Genomic DNA, 21,908 nt, shown 5'->3' on the forward strand with positions numbered 1-21,908 from the left:
TAAACTGCTGTCTTATTTTTATTATCATACAAACAAGTACATTTAATGGAAAATGCTGCAAACAGTAGATCGTATAGTACAACCTGTGGTATTAGTTCAGCACTAATGTTAGGTGAGAATCTGAATAAAGGCTTCAATCAGATTTCCTGTGATATTGAAAATTAGTTTGACTTCATTTAATTACACTGGGCAGCTCCTTCAGTATCAGACTGACTGAAGTGTCGCAGGTCTTTGCTTCCCGCAGCAGTAAGGGATCTATTAGAAACTGAACACAAAATAATCCTTGTGATCTTTTCACCAGTAGTTAATCGTCTAAATTGCAAGAATTGTTTTCTTTACCCTAGAATGGGCCATTTATATTTAAACAGTAGTATTGCCAGTATTAGTATTATTCAAGAAAGACAACAACGATGATGTCAGTGCAATGCCCACGGACAGTTAAAAGTCACGGCAGTACACAAAAATTATAAAGTGAAGAGTTTTGTACATGGCGGTAATAGGAGATAAATACTGAATGTAATACAGACATAAATGATGTACAGTTAAGGTGAATGAAGAATATATGTACAGGACCAGGTAGCAGCAGATGAAGAAATATATATATATGCAGCAGATAAATATATAAGCAGTTACAGTTAAGTAGTGCATTTTACTTATTACTTACTGATGCCTGATTTTGACTCTCGCTGCTGTAATATTGAACATTTTATCTTAATTTAAGGATTATCTTACTTAAAGGATTATCGTATTTGAAGGATTATCTTATTTGATCTAATTTGATCTAATCTTAATTTAAGGACTATTTTATTTTATGAATTATTTAATTTTTTTCTTCTGGCCCATACCAGCCCTATATGTGCCTCTGACGTCACGGGGCCGCAGCTCGCCCACTCTCGCGTCACCACGTGAGTTCTCGCGGTGTTAGCTCCGACATTAGCATCGGTCGCAGGCTGCAGACAGAGGAGCAGCAGCCGCAGCAGCAGATACTGAGGCCTCAGGTTCCCCCGATTCACGAGCTCAACCTCAGGGTGTGTGTGCACAAAACTCTCGGTAAGAATCCGGTGCTCAGTCACGCACTCGCCCCGGGAGCTGAGCGTGAGAGGAGCCGTCAGCAGTGCGCACCCTGGCCGCCGCTCCGCTCCCACACACATACACACAAAGCGAGGCTCCGCAGCAGCAGCTAGGTGGCTAACAGGGAGCTAGCCCCGCTCAGGCAGCTAAGATGCGCTAAACGGGCGTCGTTCATCTAGCTAGCTACGAGTGCTAGGCTCCCACAGCCTGACGTGTGTTTTATAGAATAACTGCTTGGTGAGAAGAATCGGGCAGGTTCTGTTTAACGTGGTGTTTTTCTAAAAAAAGATGCTAGCTCCGGTTAGCTAGTCGACTCAGAGGTTTCATGTGATTTAAAAAAAATTCAGCGCAGATCAGTTTTCTCGATCTCACGTCACCGGAAATGGGCAGGAGGTGTTTGGCTTTGATCTCAGATCAAAGGGGTTTAGGTTTTTGTAGTTTTTAGCAGCACAACAGGAGACCAAAGGCCACGCCCCTGGGTCCTGACATCACACGTAGCTGAGCATATGGACTGTTGACAAATGTGAGTGACAGTTTTCATCGAGACAGTCTAGCTTGCTGCGAGTTGGTGGTTGAAGGTGATGTTGACATGAAGTCTGCAAAAACAATCTAAGCTAAGTTACCTCGAAGAAGAATGAACAGTTCATTCAAGTTTTCTATTTCACTGTAAAATGTTATTTTCTTAAATTATATATTGTGTAAACTGCTGCCAACTTCTTTGGACTAACCTAACTGATCTTTGTGTTTTACTTTTGTCTGAGTCTCATAGTTTGTTACAGGCTCTGACACTGTCACTGCCTACAATTTATAAAGTTATTTAATATGCAGTCACATAATAATTGCTATAATAATAATAACCGTTTAAGCTCAGATATTAGCTTGTTGCAGACGGCTACATTGTGCTGCGTGAAGGTGTTAGGCGCCATAAATTGAGCCGGAATGCCTTAAAAAAAAAAAAAATACCTTGACATTTTTTTATTAATTAATCTTATATTAAGAGAAGTTAAAAAAAAAAAAAAATGCATGTTAGCTGTGACCACGCAGGTGTCTTGTTTCACTGTTCTTTGGCGCATTTAGTTTTCTCATTGTCTTTGGTCTCTTCATTCATCCCAGACTGACTCCATGAAGATCAGGGCTCCATGGAGTCTGACCATCTGCTGCAGGACTTGTCTCTGAAGATTATTCTTAAGAACTTGCTATTTGATTGGGTTGCGCTGCAGAATACATACAGCCCCTAAACATTTAAAGTGTCTATAGCCTTGGTACAGTTCCGTATTTCACCTGGTAATTGACTAAGAATATAAATCAAAATGGACACTTTTGAAACACTCTCACCATTCTATAGTTGTGATCAACTTTGTAGATCTGTAAATGCATTTTAATATAAGATAATTAATTGATTGGACAGAACATACAATACACTTTCAGTCTGCTTATTGCTCGGCTATTATTTATTTAATATTTGCATTCGAACTATAAAGATTGAACAGGAATGAAAGCTGAAACTGATGGTTTGATTTTCTATATTATGTTTAAGCCTTGGGGGAAGTCATTTTAAAAGGAAAACACTTTTTACTTAAAAAATGTACAAACTCTTAAAAACATTCTCTCTGTTCAAACTCTCTTAATTCTTCTGATGTCTTTTTATTTATTTTTGAAGGTCCGACCACATCTAATTGTTGTGACGTTTGCATAAAAGCATCTGGAGGTTTTTAAGAAAATTGCAAATCTGAAAGGGGCTGTATTTGAGTCAGTGAATGATTCCTCGTATATTGAGTTGAAACTGTTCTGTGTCTGTTGTTTTTGTTCTCTTTTGGTCCTCAGTGCAGGTCAGTGGATCTCTGACATGTGTCGGGCTGTTTGCTCCAGGCCTCATCACTCCAGATTGTGTACCATTGTTCTGTTGGTTTGGCTCATCCTTGTTCTAAAAGCAGTTTTCTCTTTTTGTTTGAGTTGCAGGCCGTTGATGGCGTCCCACTTTTTCCTTCTGTTACACGTTTTGCTGTGTTTTTGAGGTTGAAGACAACATTTGGGAAATCAAGGTGGTCTTTTGCTTTATATATCTGGATTTTTTTTTGCACTGGATTTCTCTCTGGCTGTCAAGGAGGTTTCTCTGTCTCCTTTGTGAATCTTTGTTAATGTGAATGCAAGCTGCAGCTTCAGTGGAACCCTTGTCCCTCACTTTGGATACTCTGGCTCTCTCTGACATTTGCTGTTGCCGTTTCCTCTCTTGAGTTTTAACCTCTTGCTGCTGTTGATGCTTCACCCAGACTTGATGCAGGCTGACATTCAAAAGAGAGGAGTTGATGTCCCTTGAAAAATGATTTTTGAAGGAGCATTGGATTGTTTGCCAATCATATCTCCGCTTTGGGGGATTTGTCTGTGTTGTTGTTGACCTGACGATGATGACAATGTTGATCTTGTCTTTCTTTTTGTTTAAAGCATATACTGTAGGTAAAGATGGATGACACATCTCTAATTAAAACTGAACAAAACAGGAAAAAAAAATCTGCACTTGGACATACTTCGGTGTGATAAGCACAACCTAAATACACAACTATTTTTTTGTTTGGTCTATGTTCCACCCGCTTACATGCAGGAGGCAAGGTTTTATTTACCTATACCGCAGCCATACCCCTGGTGGCAGTAGAGTTCTTTTGGGGATCTGTCATGTTGACCGTCTTTATACAGTCTATGGTTGAAAGTTGTGAGCTCCAGGGAGCTGTCTGAAATAACCAGTTTTGTGTTTTAATTAACAAATTTCATGAGTTGAAGATTGGCTGAAATGTCAATGTTTGATATTCATCCAGTACTATAATCTATAGAGTGGCAGATGAGACAGAGGATTGTTCAGTGTTTTTCTCTTCTGTTGCTTTCTCTTCTGATCTGCTACTCACTTTGGTGCCGGGCATTAGTTGCTGATGTTGCTCTGGTTTACTTAATGCTAATGTTTCTATGGTTTATTACTGCTCATGTTGCTGTGGTTGATATTATGCTAACTTTGCTCTGGTTGACATTATGCTAATGTTGCTTTGGTTTACATGTACCCGACATTGCTTTTGTTAAAATGTTGGATGATGTTGCTTCTCCTTCTCTTGTTGACAAGTTCCTGCTGTTGCTCCTGTTGACATGTTGCTAATGTTGGTTGACAATGCATTGCAGATTTTGTGGTTTGACACTTTGCTCGTGTAGTGGTGTGCTACAACCAGTTGCTGAAATGCTTTCCGCTAATTTGGTGCTGCTTAAGGATTCAAGAAGAAGGTTGCCTGGTTCTTGTCTGGTGTTTGCAGGAGGTTGCCGGCTGTTTGCCATGTGGTTGCTGGCTGGTTGTTCAGATCATTGGAAGCATTATAGTGCTGCATGTCTTGTCCTATTTTTACTTTGCTTATTTGTGGTCAATTCGAGTCTAGTGTCAGGTGTGCCTGCAGTCTACTTGGAAAGCTGCAGCAGTCTGATTCTGAGATGTGGTTTTTTGAAGTCTTCTGTAGTTGTTAGAATTCTTGGATTAGGCAGTTTACGTCACACAACACCTAAATATTCAACCCATTGAGTTTTAATGAAAGCCAGTTATTCACACTGGAAGTTAATGTAAAAATGTACTGTCGTTCTGTTCTGTAAAAGGTTAAATCCATTCAAGATGTCTTGAACAGGAATGTTTGTTCTGACTTTTTCACCAGGTTTCAGTGTCCTACAGAAATCATCAGTCTGGTATACAGTGACACTATTCACACAGCTTAGTTGCATTGGTGAGTTACAAGTTGCATGAGATTGTTGAAGGTTTACTGTTGCACGAAATATTTAGGACTCAGCCAAACATACAAGCAAAATCTTTGTACTGCATGATAGAAACAATAAAGGTTACTTTTAAAAAAAAAATCTACAAAAAGTCTAACTTTTGGGCCAATAAAGAGAGCAACTTTTCTGAGATTGAAGGTCACTGTAATCTTCAAAAAAACTAAATATATATTAAATAAAAAATTTGCTTGTCTGTTAAAAGTTTTAAAATCTGTAGATTCCATCTTTTGATATAGGGTTTCAGATGATATTAGATCATCTGACAAGCACCTAGGTCGAAGCATACTGTAGACTCAAATTTCCAAAATGCAAATCTGACATTAGGCTGTGTAGATTCATTGAAAACGAGAAGGTAAAACCACAAGGTACTTCAAAGTCTACAGGAACCTACCATGACGTGTTGGATATAGTTGGAACTGTGTTGGTTTTTGTATTTAACAAACCAATCAGAATTCACTGGGATGAGTCATAAAATGTGACTTGACCCTGGTGCATGCTTGCTTCAGAAAAAGGAAATTGGCCTAGTTAGCTAGCTGGAAAACGTTTTTCCGGCTCAACAATGAAAGCTACCAGCAGTTGAGAATTTGTCTGTTTTGCCAACCCATTACCTTGTTTCAGCTGCTCATAATCTGCAATGCATAACATCAGATAGTTGAAGAAAATGTACCATGTATTAGAGCAGCTTGGTGTGGTTATCTGAGGTGTTTTATTCCCTTTTATATATAACTATTTGACTGTTAAAATCAGTGCTATTTATTCTTTCTCATGTATTTATTTTATAACATAAACAATTACGAACAGTGATGGTATTTTAATGCTTAAAATAGCTTCTGTTGGGGTTTTAGCTTGATCTAATGATTTTCAAAGAGTTAGAAAAGGTTAATCAATTGTATGAAAAGCTATAGGTGACTGGAGACTGTTTCAATTTAGGGTTGTTCAATTTTGCTAAGATTTTTGCCACAAACTCTGTCCAAAAACCACTGGTTTCCAAATGTCAGGATCTAAAAATGGTTGCTCAAAGATTGCTCTGTGGTCATTCGTTAGAAACTTAAATGTAAGCAATGTTGGCTAAGCTATTGTTAGCTCTCAATTTGAGTCTCATGCTAGCTTCCCCAGAAAACATCTGGAAACCACTGGTCTCCCCCTTTCTGCTCTTCATCTGACAGTAATGTTGCTTTCTCCCCAGGTTGTAGGGCTGTGGTTTAGCAGTCAGTATGGCGGTAGTCATCAGACTGCAGGGTCTGCCCATAATGGCTGGGACCATGGACATCAGACACTTCTTCTCTGGCCTCACCATCCCTGACGGGGGAGTGCACATCGTAGGTGGTGAGCATGGCGAGGCCTTCATCGTTTTTGCCACTGATGAGGATGCTCGGCTGGGGATGATGCGTACGGGCGGGTCCATTAAAGCCTCCAAAGTGTCGCTGTTGCTGAGCAGTAAGACAGAAATGCAGAATATGATTGAACTCAGTCGCCGCAGGTTTGAGGCTGGAGCAGGTGCTGTTGAAACAGCTGCACCTACAGCAGGAAATGCCAATCGGCAAGGGGGCACTGCCCATATACCCACAGTGCAGTCAGGGGCAGGGGGGAGAAGTGGTAGCCATGGAAACCAGGGTTTCAGTAACACCTCTGCCTTAGTGACAGCTGCAAGCTCAATACAGGAGCCACCAAGCCACAAAGTAATAGCCAGCTTGGCTAGCATAGTGCACTGCTTCCCCAACAGCTACAGCTCCACACCTACAATCACCACAGCTCTTGCATCACTCAATGCAGGCCCCCCGCCCATCCCTCCACTTCCCAGCATGCCATCCATGCCCCCAATGCCTACACTGCCCAACATTCCAGTTCCCCCTCAAGTGTCCTCGCTACCCCCTGTCCCTACTGTCTCCCCCATGTCACAAGGCCCTCCAATGCCTCCTATGTCTCACCTCTCCCACATGTCTTCCATGCCTCCCTTTAACCCCTCCCTACCTCCCCCAGCAGGATTAGGCCCAGGTCTTCCTCTTGGAACCCCCAACCCAATGCTGTTTAATCCTCTCTCCCCCCTGGCCTCTCTTGGCCTTCAGGCCCACATGAAGGCTGCAGCAGCTGCAGCCTCTGGGGTAGGAATAGCTAATCCGGATGAGTTGTTTGTCCTACTGCAGAATCTCCCATTCTCCTGCTCAGAGTTGGAGGTCAGGGAATTCTTCCGGGGTCTGAGTGTGGATGGGGCTCGTCTGCTGAGAGATGGGCAAGGTCGGCCAAGTGGCAGGGCTATTGTCAAGTTCTTCTCACCTCAGGACAGCTTTGAAGCAGTGAAGCGGGGAGGTGGCATGATGGGTCAAAGGTTCATTGAAATCACTCCATCCTCTGAGCGGCAGTGGGCCAGCCTCGGTGACGGTATGATGGGTCATGCTCCACACAATAGCAGCAAATCAGATCACATCAACGAATTTCATGACCACCAGCACCGTCGTGGAAATGCTGGTTCCGGGGGTAGGGATCAGCGAGGAAGGTCAAGATCTCCCCATCGCCAGGAATTCTGTGTCTACCTGAAGGGCCTCCCCTATGAGGCAGACAAGAAACAGATTAAGGAGTTCTTTAATAATTTGTCTATTGTGGAGGACAGTGTCTACATCGCCTATGGACCTAATGGACGAGCCACAGGAGAAGGCTTCCTTGAGTTCAAAGCAGAACAGGACCACAAGACTGCTCTGGGTTCTCACATGCAGTACATGGGCACCCGCTTTATCCAGGTCCAGCCAATCAGCCGGAAAGGAATGCTTGAAAAGATTGATTCCATCCGCAAACGTGAAGCAACACAGGGTGATGGAAAGAACCAGGATGGCCTGAAAGCTCCCAGGAACTGCGCCCACATTACCAACATTCCTTACAACATCTCCAAGAAGGATGTTCGTGCCTTCCTCGACGGTGTAGGGATTTATGAAGACACCCTGAAGGTTCTGGCAGATAGCCATGGCAATGGTTTAGGACAATCCATCTTCCAGCTGCGAACTGAGGAAGATGCCCGCAAGGCTGAAAGACTGCACCGTCAAAAACTCAATGGCCGCGATGCCTTTATCCACCTAGTGACCTTTGAGCAAATGAAGGAAATAGAGAGAAATCCTCCCCCACAGAACAAGAGGGGCCAACGCAACCAAAATCAGCAGGGCCAAAGTCAGAATCCGCACCAGCAAACCCAGTCCAGTCCCCAGCAGCCCCAGATCAACCCATTTGCTGGGATCAGTGGGGAAGAGTTTAACTTTCTCAGAAACACTATGGGGAACCTTAATAATGCCCAATTTGTAACTCCATTCTCAGCCCCAGGGAATGGGCTGGCAGGCCCTCCTCCTCTGCCTCCCCTGGCAGCAGGGCTGGGCGATGTGAATCTGGGTTTGGCTCCACCACTAGTTGCCGGTCTTCCTGGAGTACCAATCATGGAACCACCAGGCTTTCGAACTGGAGGAGGACTTTCATTCAGTCAAGATGGGCTTAGAGGCTTGGTGTCCTTTGAAAGTGCCAACAGAAAATCAAGTGGAGGAGGACAGAATAGAGGAGGAGGTGCTAACAACAACCAAGGACGTCCAGGTGGTGGGGCCACAGGTGGGCAGCAGGTGTTCACTCAAGGAGCTGACAGTCTCCGTAACCAGCCAGCCCCCGGCGGATCCAGCAATCCCAATAGTCAACGTGGTGGTGCTGGCCCAACAATTGTAAAACTTCAGAACATGCCATTCACTGTAACCGTGGATGAGATCATGGACTTCTTCTATGGCTACCAGGTGTTGCAAGGCTCCATTTGCCTGCAGTTCAGTGAGAAAGGCCTACCAACTGGCGAGGCCATGGTGGCCTTTCAGAACCACGAGGAGGCTGCTGCTGCTGTCTTGGACCTCAATGACCGACCTATTGGCGCTCGTAAGGTCAAAATAAGCCTTGGGTAAAGCCCTACCCAAAACAGACTAACTGTAGATACAAGATGTTACACCTACCTGGATCAAAAATCTAGGTAAAAGCAATTATACCAGATTAGATTTAAAACTCAATGTTTTTTCAGTTTAGACCTTGCCCTGTCTGCTCACTGTCAGTTATTACTGAAGCGCCTCCTCTCCTTGTGTGTAGATAATAGCAGGTAGGCCCCAGCCCCTGCAGTCTGTCCAATAGGAAGACTCTGATCCAGACTTTGTTCTTTCCTGCAGCTCCTCCACTGACTATCGTAACACAAACTGATGATGGTGATTTTGGTCTTATCTTGTCTTGTTTCCATGACAGCTTTGCAGCATTTTGTCCAATAATGTCAAGAGTTGATGCATTGATCATACTCTACACCTGTTGTGCTGCTATGGTACCATGATGGTTTAATGAGCAATTCTTGCTTTTTGCGTTTCAATATGCTGTGCTGGTGCAATGGTAAGATGATATCATGCGCTGTTGCCACAAAAAAATATATGATGAAAAGTCACAGTACAAATGCCATGATAACATGTCAATGCTCTGTTGCTGTTGTAACATCTTAAAATGCTCTGTTGCTTTGATAAACTCTGAAAATGCATTTTTTGCTGTGGTCTAATCTTCAAATGCCATGTTGCAGTGACAAGTTTAAGATGCTGTGTTGCGATGGTAAAACCTGCTGTAGATTACGTGTTGGTGCTCTGTCGCTACGGTAATGTCTTCTTTGCATTTCCTGTTGCTACGATAAAATCATAACGTAAAGCTATGTTGCTGTTATCTAATGTTAATGCTCTGTTGCTCTGGTGAAATGTTGACATGCCTTGTTGCATCGTTGTCACATGACTATACATTTCTGTTTTGCAGTGCTCTGTGGATGTGGGATGGACAGATTCCTTACTCATGTTTAATTTTGTAAATAATGCACTGGGGCTGCTGAATCCTTTCCCTCTTGTCTTATTTTTCTGATGTTGCTGTGTTTTGACAATGCGACTACCCCCAACCCCCAAGCCTATCCTTTGCACATGCTCAGTAGTTTTTTGGGGGATTGTACAACGTTGAGATTAGGTCTAGCATTTTTAGTTTGGTAGCTGTTTGTTGTATGTAGATTTGACAATGTTTTGGATGTTTCCACCTTGAAGCTCATTTTTTTGTTCCTATTGTCAGTGTAAACAAATGTGTATGATCATATAACCATACATGATGTGGAGTCGTCTTTGCTTTGGTTAATAAAAGGACATTCCTGATGCACTAATGCTCACCTGCAATCAGCTCTCTCTAATTGCCTGCTCTTTCCTGTCTGCTGATGGATGGATGATGGAAACTCATTCATCGAGTTTCTGGGTCAATTTTCTTTCATCTTGAATTGTAATCCGAGTTGGTTTTATTTGGAACACGGATGACTTTCATTCTGACATTTTCAGTGCAGTATGAGGTACTTAAATCTTAAACTTTTTAAATGCAATCTTTGCCTTTTTTTATATTGGAAATATAGCTTTATTTAGCAGAATAAGAAATTGAAACTATCCCTTCTGCTTGCAGCTCGGCCAATAATAACCTTTCCTTTCTGACAAACAGTGGCTGATAGATGCTAACTGCTGAGCACTGCTACAGTAGCAGGGAAGCAAATTTCTGACAGGCCATCATGGAGACGAAGCTACCACCTTTTTATTGGATTAATTTGGCATGATTTAATGTTGTGTATAATTATATATTGCCTGAAGAACTTCAAAGCTTTCATGACTAATGGTCTAAATCTTGTTTGTCACATCATCTGCTCTTAGCTTGTGTGGTGTAAAAATAAAGCCACTGAACCATTTATAGTTGGTTGCACAATTGCAGCTGTACTCAACTTCACTAGCAGAAAGTATCAGTAGAGGTTGTTCTGACAAAAGGAAATATCTGCTCAGGAAGTGGTTTATCTCTAAATGGCTACCCTGATCGCAATGCTCTACTAGCTGTGCACACTGTGTGTTTGTGTGCATGAGGTCTTAATAAAGTGAAATAAAACACTGACTTGGCAAATGATTGTTGGTATAAATGACTGTTTGTGCTGTGGACCTTGTGTGTGTGTGTGGGTGGAGAAAACGGACTTGGATGCAGTTCTGAAAAGGTTGTAGAGAGGTCATTGATGAATTACTGACACCGGCCTGTTAATCACCAGCTGAGGCCCCCCTCTTCCTGATCAGTAGACAGAAAGCAGGACCTAAAGGTGAGTGACAGACATAAAGATGGTCCATTTAAAAGATGAGGGAAACGATGCAGTCTATTGACTGTGGACAATCAACAATCTTAGATCCACCTTAAAGGGATTCAAACCTTCACAGTTATGAGTCGCTTTATGATACCTTGTAGATCGATGGAAACAGTAAACTTTAAATGTTAATTGAATCATCACCTTTAGACGTGGTAGTGCTCAGTTGATTGTCACTTGTAATGTTAAATGTAGATGGTGGTGATAAGTTGGATGACAGCATGAAGCTATTATAACATTGGTTAATGGTTAGGTGTACATTTTAAATAATGGCCAGTTGGTGGTTGTGTTTTATCAGTAGGTGTAGCCTGTGAGTATAGATGGTACGGTACATATTAGTTTGGATGGTAGTCTGGAGATGATGGTGGAGGCATTCATTTTCCACCTAGTTTGTAACACTAGATTATAGATGGCGCCATGCAAATGGTACGTATTAGTTTATTAGCATAGTGGATAGTGTAATTTTATTTTTAATCATCGAGGTAGTGGCAGATGGTCTAGGAGGTTAGTCTGTAGTTAGCAGCCTGTAGGAGCTTCATAGATGTCAGTGGTCTGTAGATAATGCATTTATAATGTTATGCTAAAGTTAGTGGCCTGTACATGGTACATCGATGTAAGCCTGTAGCTTGCATCCTGTAAAGAGTTTGTAGATGTGAGTGGTCTGTAGATAGTATACAAACGTAAGCTTGTAGTTAGTGGTCAGTTGTGTACATAAATGTTAGCAGGATGGATGTTGGCATGTAGATGGTACATACATGTTATCCTCTATCTTGCAGATGGTTCATTAATATTAGCCTGTAGTTAGCAGTCAGTAGATGGTACATACATATTAACCTGTAGTTAGCAGCCTGTAGATAGTACATATGTGTTCGCCTGTAATAATGTTACCTTTATTGTTTATAAGGTTGTTCTGGTTCTTCATCGAAGCTATATGATGTTATTAAGACCAAAGGCTGCATCATTCCCCCAAAATGCAGTCACATAGATTTGGGATCTTTGGAGTGTGTGTGTGTGTGTGTGTGTGTGTGTGTGTGTGTGTGTGTGTGTGTGTGTGTGTGTGTGTGTGTGTGTGTGTGTGTGTGTACAGGATTCCACATTCAATTAAAATTAATGTTTTTTCTATTGGCTGGCACTCAGCAGCTTTTTCTGACTCTTCTGCTGCAAAGGATGAATCAAATTAAACTTCATGGTTCTTTGTGAGGATTCTGGCTCTTGCTGTGTTCATTTTATTCTGTTTCTCCTCTGCCTGAACTTTTTTCAATTGAACTTCTGACTTTTATGTTTTCTCCCAGTGGATAAAGTTTATCAGGAACAGTTCTGCTGCAGTTGCCTTTTTAGTTTCTGCTTTTCAACATCACAGAATTGCACAATTTAAACAGTCTTGAAGAGCATCTGAAAATGTATTCTTAACTTTGAGAACAGTAGTTTGACAAGATTAGTGGCTGAAAGTTCATATTTTCTGGAGATTTCAACCCCATGTCAAAAAGTTTTTATCCAGCTGTTTGGTCAAAGTTTTGAAGTGGCAGTATGTGGTAATAACGAATTCCTTTTACCAAGAAATATATTAAAATCAGTCATATCAAGTAAAATAGATAATAATATATTATATTTAGTGAATGTGAAGGATTTACAGACAAGGCTGGCAAACACATAGCAAGTAGTTTTGCTTTGTAATGCACCAATTAAAATGTCAGAACCCTGCTGCTGGTCTCTGGTATGGACTCATCTATGGTATAGGTACTACTGTACCTTCTATGGCTGCAGTGGATATTAATAATTTGTCTGAATACACCCAGTTCTGGACAAGACTAAATCATATTATTCCTTGTGGCATGTCATTGAGCTGGAAATTAATAAAACCTGAAGACCTTGACTAAGAACAATTGCTTTCAGCCTTTTAGATGTTTTTAGTGTGTTTTACAGGATCAATATGATAGACCAGAAGGACCAATGTTTTGAGACTGAGCAGTCTGGTACACAGTACTTTCTTTGGGCCCTTTCTCTTCCTCTCATCTTTGATTTTGTGATCTCCTCTTTTAGTAATGGCCTTTCAGGCTTTATAGCTCCTTTTGCTTCGTAGGCAGCATTCTTAATACAGCAGGTAATTAAATAATTTGCAGCCTTATTGGTGTTAAAGCGTAAGATACACCAGTGGCCTTTGTTTTTGCAAATGTTGTTGCAGCCGTCCTACCTCTTAATAGAAAATAAAAATTTCTAGTCTGGCTTTTGTGATGCTAAATTGCAGCTCAGACTTGAAACGCATATATTGAGATTATAATAAAATCCTATGATATTAGAAATACCAAAAATGGCGTACATTTATCCATACACCTAAGTATTGCATTTTACCTATTACTTATTTGATGCCTATTTTTGACTCTTGCTGCTGTAGTATTGCCAATCTCCCCCCCCCCCCCCCCTTGTGGATTAAATAAAGGATTATTTTGTGTTTTATATATTGTTTATTAATGATAATCGACTTTGATAAACTGCCGTGTCTTTTTCTCAAGGTAGCAAACCACCTGGTACAGGATGATTCATCGCATTCCATTCTGCTGTTAGTAAATGCTTTGCTTTGCTTGGGTCGGTTTATTGTGACGCTGCTTTTAATTTGAAAGAGTCTGGTCGGGAAGCGCTACAGACGTCATCCGGTGGCTCTGAACACTGATCGACAGTCGTGTGGTCCAATCAGAACGCGCTATTGCAACCGCTTGACCAATCAGCGTGTGAGTGCCGCTCCCTGTTCGCTGAAGCTGCTGTAGAGCGACAGACGTCCGTTTTGTTCGTCGGTTCCAGAGAAACGAGACGTTTCCGCTGCTGTTGTTCTGTGTCTGTAGTTGAGCGGAGAATCCGGGAGTCGGTTCCCTCCTCCGCTGTGTTTACTGAGTGAAGAGGGGTCGGTGACTGTCCCGGTCGGTGACTGTGCTTGTTCCCCGCCCTGCTGCGCGCTCCTGCGGGTTGAAGAGATAAAACACCGCGAATCAGAAGAGGTGATCATAAAGTTTATATAGAGAGAGAGTGAGTGAGTGTGTTGGGGTGTGTGTGTGTTTGAAAGAGAGGAAGAGAGCAGTGTGTGGGTGTGGTTGAGTGAGTGTTTGTGTATGCGTTTGTGTGAGAGTGTGTGTTTTTTAGAGTGTGTGTTTAAGAGCGAGTGTTTTTGAGAGCGAGTGTATGTGTGTTTTTAAAAGACAGTAGACCTACAAACCAGAGAGAGAGAGAGAGAGAGGTGGTGGTGTTTGTGTTAAACTGACTGACTGGTTTAACAACTTCTTAACAATGCTGGTGTTGCCTTCAGGTGCTTCTCACTCAGTTCACTTCATAAACCAGCTGTCAGGTGATTGGTTACCTGACAGCAACACAACTTTCAGTAGGAAGTGTGATTTCCGGTGACAACTCTTATATGAAGAGGTGCTCTGAAAGCTTGTTTCCACTCAAACTAGTTTATTGCTCATGGACACAGGAAGAATTAATCATTAAATTGTGTGTCTGTTGAGCAGGGTTGTGCAAACACTACTAGACAGATGACCATAAATCTTGGTGGAAAAATGTGGTGTGGGTCAGAGAGGAATTTTAATGTAGATCCAAATATATATTTCTGTTGACTCCTCAGAGAATAATTAATGGATCTCGATAGAAAAAAATCTGTTTTGCGGTTTCATGTGTTGAATGTGGTGCAGATCGAAAAGTGAATTAATGTTACTGTTGGGCCTTAGTGGAGGTTTGAGATCTTTAAGAGCCTTTCTAGTTTTTATTGAAACATAAACACCAGTGACTCTATCATGTCTTCTTATGCTAGTTTTATTCACCACAACTTCCTACAGACACAGACCAGTCCTGGTTTACAGCAGATCTTGGACCAGCTGTGTTTCTGTCAGTTTCTTAGTGTGTGTGTTTTGAATATCTGTATCTTCCTTTGCACGTGGAGAAGATAAATCTAGTCCAACATTTATCTCAACAGACAGAGAGCAGAGTGTGTGTGACACAATATAATGTAAATTCAGTGTAAATTAACATGATAGATATGTTAATAGTTAAAAGAGCCTCTCAGCAGAACTCCTTTTGTGTGGATATGGATATTTTTCCCCTCAGTACAACTTATTTGAGCTTTTATTGCTGTTGTGCGTCAGAGAAGTAACAATGATGCTTAAAAATGATGCTGATAAAGCGGGAAGTAGAAGCACATTGTTTTATAGTAACTGTAAATATGGTTTACAACTCGTACTGTTAATTTATTATGTGTGAGTCATTTTGGACGTAGCTGATGTTTATATGCCTGAAACTCTGCAGAGATCAAAGGAGATAAAGCAATAGCCGGGACAGTCATTGCATTTTGTGTTCCTTCCTGTTGATAAGATTTGAAATAGTCTCCTCTGCTATGAGGTTGTGTTTTCACCCGGTTTACACTGCAAGCTAAGGTGTTTTTCAACATATTCACTGATTTCTCATGTAATAACTCATGGGTCTTGATGACAATAACCAGGCACGTTTGGAGGGCTGATATTTGAGTGTGTGTGTATTTTGCTGTTGCTTGTTTGGATTTAAGGACTGTTGGGCCTTGGCTCTACTCGCAGAATCTACTCGGTGGATATTTCATTTCTGTATTTTGATCGGTTAATCAACCAATGAAACTGTTTGCTTCTCCATCACAGAATGTTTCAGTACGAGCGACTGTTCCGTCTGTAGTGCGACCGAAGTTTCTCTCCTCATTCCTGATCCAAACATTTCTCTCTTCCTTCTCAGATGGCGAAGGACTGTATCTCGAAGGTGGAGCTGAGCATCTCCTGCTCGAACCTGCTGGATAAAGATGTCGGGTCGAAGTCTGACCCTCTGTGTGTGCTGCTGCAGAGCACAGGAGGAGACAAATGGACTGAGGTAACTCCACACTCATACGTGGGTCTTAATATTTCTGATTTAATATAAGATTTAATAAAAACCTCATCGCTCTGTTTCAGCTGGGTCGAACTGAGAGGTTGAACAACACCTCCAGTCCGTCCTTCAGTCAGCGTCTCAGGCTGGACTATGCCTTTGAGACGGTTCAGAATCTGAAGTTGGGCGTGTACGACATCGACAACTCCTCCTCTGACCTCAGCGACGATGACTACCTGGGTGGTGTCGAGCTGACACTGGGACAGGTATGCACCAGATCAGAATGTGTGTACAGCTTCTTTACACATGTTTTTCTTTGAACTGTCTGGATCTGGTTTGATGGCCATGACGGAAATGTGGTAAAACCTGTGGTCGTCAATGGCAAATGGTCTGAGATCCCTCTGTGGGACTGGGACACATCCACCCATGGGTGATTGGTAGCTTGGGCTAAATTAACAACAGATGCAAAATAATACATTTGATAAACCTAACTTCATCAAGTCTGGTACATCTAGGTTTCTGTAATGCACATGACCAGCGTCTACAATGCAGCCAATTAAAAATACAACATGTAACTCTACTAAATACATTTGCAGCCGTAACATGATGTACTTGTAATGTTGAGTCAAGGTTTTTTGTGTGAAGATGTCATGATGGAGCAGTTTGTGTAACGGTCTCTGCAGAAAACGCTGACGCTGCAGGTTTTACATGAGCTGGTTTGGCAGGTTTCCTTTAAAATTGGGAGATAAGTAACTTACACAAGGTTGATTCTGCTGATCAGGTTCTCTAAGTGTTATAAAGTCCACACTCCCCTCTGCTGGACTAACAGTGTTATCACGAAACTGTCAGTGTATTTCATGGGTCATGTTAATAACGTGGTGGCCTGTGTGTGTGTGTGTGTGTGTTTCAGATTGTTTCCAGTAAAAGTGTGAGTAGACCTCTGCAGCTGAAGAAAGGCAAACCGGCAGGGAAAGGAACCATCACGGTGTGTACCAATTAATCAAAATGGGCATAAATACAAATTTCCTGTGTAAACTGTGATGATCTCCACAGTACACAGATTAATGTAAATGTCATGTAATTGTGTGTGTGTGTGTGTGTAGGTCACAGCGGAGGAGATTAAAGACAACAGAGCCATTACGTTGGAGTTTGAGGCTAGAAACCTGGACAAGAAGGTAATTCAGCTCCTCTTCCTCATACTCTTCACCTTCTCTAGTAACCGTCATCTCCGTCACCTCCACCTCTTCAGGACTGTGTTACACCAGCTGTTCCCCCCCCCCCCCCCTCACTTCTTCAGTGTTTTTTCTTTTGTCTGTTCAGGACACGTTTGGGAAGTCTGATCCATTCCTGGAGTTTTTCAAAAAAGGAGACGATGGAAAGTGGCAGTTGGTCCACAGAACAGAGGTACACACACACACAGACACACAGACACACACACAGGATGATGTCATTGCGATGAAGTTCATTGTGAAGTTGATGATTTGTGTGTGTTTGTTTTCAGGTGGTGAAGAACAATCTAAATCCCAGCTGGAAGAAGTTCTGCATTCCTCTGCAAACGTTCTGCTGCAGCGACCTCGAGAGGCCGCTAAAGGTTCCACCAATCAGATTCCTCCATTCAAAACAACCAAATCAGAATGCACCTTCAATCACAACAGCCAATCAAAATCTTCAACGACAAATCTGCTCCTCCTGCAGGTGGATTGCTCCGATCACGACAGCGATGGAACTCACGATCTGATCGGTTCTTTCACCACCAAAGTCTCGGAGCTGCAGAAAGCAGGGCAGGGTTCACCGGTGAGATCACTGATTGTAAGAATGGCTTCAGTCGCCAGCCGGCTGATCAGACGTCATCAAACTGTGTGATGTGCTCTCCAGGTGGAATTTGACTGCATCCACCCGGACAAACAGAAGAAGAAGAAGAGCTATAAGAACTCTGGAGTCGTCTCTCTGAAGAACTGCAAGGTAGAGACTGCATTACCCAGAGTTCCCTGCAGGTTGCTGCTTGGCCTGAAGCCATGAAGCTCAGATTTTGATGCTGAACTGTGCCTGTGTGTGTGTGTGTGTGTGTGTGTGTGTGTTTACAGCTGGTAACCCAGTACACCTTCCTGGACTACGTGATGGGCGGCTGCCAGATCAATTTCACCGTACGTCTGCACCAGTGAACACACGCACATATCAAATTGTGTATTTTAATCCATGAATCACAGTCACTATAACTCACAATACGTTGGTTTCTTTAGATAAGAGATGTAGTCTTGGAATCCTTGTGAACTGTTGTATAATTAACCAGTTTATAAGTTGTCTTTCTACCACATTAATTTATTTAATATTATGTCCACTATGTAGTTTTAATAATAACAGAATGATTGTTGTTAGGTGGGAGTCGACTTCACCGGCTCTAATGGGGATCCTCGCTCGCCCAACTCTCTCCACTACCTGAGCCCAGACGGGCTGAACCAGTACCTGTCGGCCCTGTGGTCTGTGGGTCTGGTAGTCCAGGACTACGACACGTGAGTACATGATCACACATAACACTACAACTACACAGACCCTACACTATATCCTACAACCCACATCCTTTTTTTGTGTTTGCAACCTCAACTCTGTGACCTAGATCTCAATTCTTAAACCCTAATTCCTGAGCTCTACACCTGAAACCAAACATCCAACACTTAAGTCTGTAACCATGTTAATACAGGTTCTGCACACTAAACCCCTCACCTTTAAATGTATACACAAATACACCTAGACCTCAGTTCCTACAATCAAAACCTAAACTCTGCACCTCACAGCCTGAACCCTCCACACTGCATCTCAACCTTAAACTCCACATCTTAAATTCCCACATCTGAAACTCTCTTCATCGTAATTCTGAATCGTTTAATTTTCCTGCCTCAACCATAAACTCTGAACTGTGAACTTTCAGAACCAGTAGAAAAAGTGCTTTGATTTTTGTGATGGTAAATAACGGTGGTTATTTTGTGTTTCCTGTCTTAGTGATAAACTCTTCCCAGCATTTGGTTTCGGAGCCAAACTTCCTCCAGACTTCACGGTCAGCTCTCTAACCAACCAATCACAACGTTGCTCTCTGTGACTTAAATGGTTTTATTTGTTTAATTGTGCAATTTGTTTGAACTGAGCTTTAAGAAAAGAAAAATTGGAATAACCTAATTTTTTCGAAGAGCCAATCAGAGTAGAGCGTATATTGTCATGTCTAATGAATTGTTGTGTTGTTTTTCTTGCAGGCGGCCCACCACGAGTTTGCGCTCAACTTCAACCCCACTAACCCGTACTGCCAAGGTACACGCATCCGCCATTCAAAATCTTACTCTAGCTAAAATAATAGTTCTTGTTCTGTAGAAAAAGTAACCTTATTGGTTTAGGTAGTTGTAAACAAATCTTTGTCTTATGATACAGCCACTTTAATAAAGGCCTTTCAGTCTTGACTGCCATGTGTAGTTGGTTGTTTGACCAGCAGGTGGCGTATAAAGCACTGTTAATGGCCTGTTTCTCTATTTTCACATTTATCAGGATTATTTCAATCTCCCAATCAAATCTAAATCTGATCGTCTCTGTGTCTCAGGTGTCGAGGGGATCATTGACGCCTACAGGAAAGTTTTACCTCAGCTCAAACTGTCTGGTCCCACAAACTTTTCTCCCCTCATCAACCACGTCGCCTCCATCGCCACCAGCGGCGCACAGGCCAACAATGCCTCTGTGAGGAGACGCACAAGAACACACAATGAAATAAACCAGAAACACACACTCAGCCTCTAACTTAAGTCTGTGTCTCTCTGCAGCAATACTTTGTCCTCCTCATCCTCACTGACGGGGAGATCACCGACCTCGACCAGACCCGGGACGCCATCGTACGGGCGTCACGTCTGCCGCTGTCAATCATCATTGTGGGGGTGGGGCCAGCGGACTTCAAGGCCATGGAGCTCCTGGATGGAGACGACGGTGTTCTGAAGTCAACGGTGGGGGAGGCAGTCGCCAGGGACATCGTTCAGTTTGTCCCGTACAGACAGTTCAAAGACGTAAGGCTCTGTGTTTGTTAACAGGATCAAAGCAACACAAGAATAAATCTGCTTCATTAAAAAGAGTTTGATGGTTGAGTGGGCGTGAACATGGAGAATGTTTCCTCTTTCATTCTCACATCTCACCCTAAACGTCTGCTCTATGTGACTTTGGTGAGTGGGTTCGATCTCCTGAGAGAAGAACTGGACAAAATCCACCTTGACACTAACGTCTCATCTCTCTGTCTCTCTCCGTCTCCTCAGGCTCCCAAGGAGGCTCTGGCTAAGTCCGTCCTTGCTGAGGTCCCCAACCAGCTCGTGTCTTATTTCAAGATGAGGGGCCTTGATCCACCCAAACCTAAAGCTGCAGACAAAGCTTAAAACCCCAACACGCCCCCCCCAACCTTCACCTGCCTGTAATCCCCACATCGCCCAAGAAGCAGATTTCATTCCCGGCTCGGACCGATACCAACCCTCTGCTCTGCCCCCCCCAACTCATAAAGTCCAGCACTCTTAAGTCTTTGGAGTCTTAGCCAATCACCAGGCAGGATACAGCTGTCAGCCAATCAGGGTGCCCGGGGGAAAAAAACACTCCAGTTTCCTGTCTTATTTTGTATCAGCTTGATAATCATTAGATTCTCTTAGATAATAGTAGAGATTATAGATTTATTCCTTCTGCTGCTTCCACGCCAACTATGCAGATCACGTGTGCACTTACGTGTCAAAGATATCATGGAGCCGCACACACACACACATGCACACAGTTTCACCGTGTCACCAGATTTAATTATTGTTGCCATATTAACAGTAGAAAGACACTGATCTGCTTAGAGCTGAACAAGTCAAAACCATAAAGGAGAACTTGACTTCATACAATAATTGTTTTAATAACCACTCGTTGCATTGGTGACACTCTGCACTAACAGTGTGTGCGGCTCTGATTAGCCTTATTAATTAGGTATCAATACTTTGCACTTTGGGTGTTGAACTGAATTCTTGAAACTATCTTTATGAATGATATTCACTTTAACATAGCTTTACCAGCGTAGCCTTATTATAGACTTTACTAAAGACTCATAGACTAAGATGTCTATTTGCCGCTCAGCTGCTTCAGCCTGAACATATCTTTACTTCTGTATCTATTCTACTATCGACCAGTAACCTGTGTTTCCTAAAGCAGGAGTCTCCCTCGTTTGACCAGGAAAGAAAACTCATGTTTTGTATGTTACAAATTCATTTAGAAAATAGCAAAATTCTAACAATCTAACAAAAAGGCTTTGAATTAATGTTGTAGACCGTGCGTGTTCATTTTGACAATCGAAATGGAAATTTGAACAGCAAAAAAGAAATCAGAGGACGCACAAGAAGGGATTTGGATAATCCAAGAGGACCACTTTGTTGACCACATGTTGTTTTGATGCCAAATAGCAGCAGATTTCAAAGGTGAAAGTTTCTCTGCCCATGATGAACTTTGTTATTTGTTTATAGGTGCCAAAACCTTGTTTTACCTTCTGTTTTCATGTGTTTTTTATTTGTCAAAACAAAGTTTCACATCTGGCCCAAAAATTTGTACTTTTAATTTTACCAATGTTTCCAGAGTTTCCGCGCAATATTACAGAGCTAACGACCTCCCTTGCTTACAACTATCTGCTATTAACCAACCAGTATAATAAACCAGCATGAGCAGTGATATAATGTCTGTATGGCCGCTGACTGTGGGAATGCAACAATAAAACAACTTTGGTATAGAAAAACGTGTCTTTATTATGTTACAGCGGAAATAACAGCAGATTAAATACAGTTCACAATTCAGTGTGATAAGTATTATCTAAAATTACCACATTTTATGTATGTACTTATTTTGATTATTTTGATTTATTATTGGTTTGGTCAATGTCCCATCCACTAACATTGAGGAGGTTGGGTGTTTCAGCCATTTGAAAAGCAAAACATGAAAAGTTAATGAACTTAACACAAATATTAAT

At 42.1% G+C, this 21,908-nt stretch overlaps 2 protein-coding genes across 4 annotated transcripts; both read left to right on the plus strand.

Moving 5' to 3' along the window:
- Window positions 1-914: 914 nt before the first annotated feature.
- On the plus strand, window positions 915-10,800 carry rbm12 (RNA binding motif protein 12). 3 transcript variants are annotated; one of them, XM_053436001.1, is made up of 3 exons: window positions 915-1,050; window positions 4,749-4,817; window positions 6,053-10,800. In XM_053436001.1, the coding sequence occupies exon 3, from the start codon at window positions 6,081-6,083 to the stop codon at window positions 8,781-8,783; it is 2,703 nt and encodes a 900-aa protein (XP_053291976.1). In that variant the 5' UTR covers window positions 915-1,050; window positions 4,749-4,817; window positions 6,053-6,080; the 3' UTR covers window positions 8,784-10,800. The 3 variants fall into 3 exon arrangements, with proteins under 3 accessions (XP_053291976.1, XP_053291967.1, XP_053291985.1); XM_053436010.1 differs by lacking the exon at window positions 915-1,050 and adding an exon at window positions 2,084-3,113; XM_053435992.1 differs by lacking the exon at window positions 4,749-4,817.
- A 2,953-nt stretch (window positions 10,801-13,753) lies between these two features.
- Window positions 13,754-21,677, plus strand: cpne1 (copine I). The gene is made up of 16 exons (XM_053436019.1): window positions 13,754-14,031; window positions 15,782-15,913; window positions 15,994-16,173; window positions 16,818-16,892; window positions 17,011-17,082; window positions 17,228-17,311; window positions 17,409-17,498; window positions 17,603-17,701; window positions 17,783-17,869; window positions 17,992-18,051; window positions 18,284-18,417; window positions 18,905-18,959; window positions 19,153-19,207; window positions 19,491-19,624; window positions 19,708-19,944; window positions 20,188-21,677. The coding sequence occupies exons 2-16, from the start codon at window positions 15,782-15,784 to the stop codon at window positions 20,302-20,304; spliced, it is 1,611 nt and encodes a 536-aa protein (XP_053291994.1). The 5' UTR covers window positions 13,754-14,031; the 3' UTR covers window positions 20,305-21,677.
- The last annotated feature ends 231 nt before the right edge of the window (window positions 21,678-21,908 follow it).

The sequence above is a fragment of the Pleuronectes platessa genome, chromosome 2 (genome assembly GCF_947347685.1).
Source record: "Pleuronectes platessa chromosome 2, fPlePla1.1, whole genome shotgun sequence".
Taxonomy (NCBI): domain Eukaryota; kingdom Metazoa; phylum Chordata; class Actinopteri; order Pleuronectiformes; family Pleuronectidae; genus Pleuronectes; species Pleuronectes platessa.

Excerpts from the sequence above, each read along its gene's own strand:
- rbm12 (XM_053436001.1), top strand. The coding sequence starts at position 6,081 with ATGGCGGTAGTCATCAGACTGCAGGGTCTGCCCATAATGGCTGGGACC.
- cpne1 (XM_053436019.1), top strand. The coding sequence starts at position 15,782 with ATGGCGAAGGACTGTATCTCGAAGGTGGAGCTGAGCATCTCCTGCTCG. Across the intron at positions 17,870-17,991 it reads TCTCTCTGAAGAACTGCAAG|CTGGTAACCCAGTACACCTT; the intron begins GTAGAGACTGCA and ends GTGTGTTTACAG. Across the intron at positions 19,945-20,187 it reads CGTACAGACAGTTCAAAGAC|GCTCCCAAGGAGGCTCTGGC; the intron begins GTAAGGCTCTGT and ends CCGTCTCCTCAG.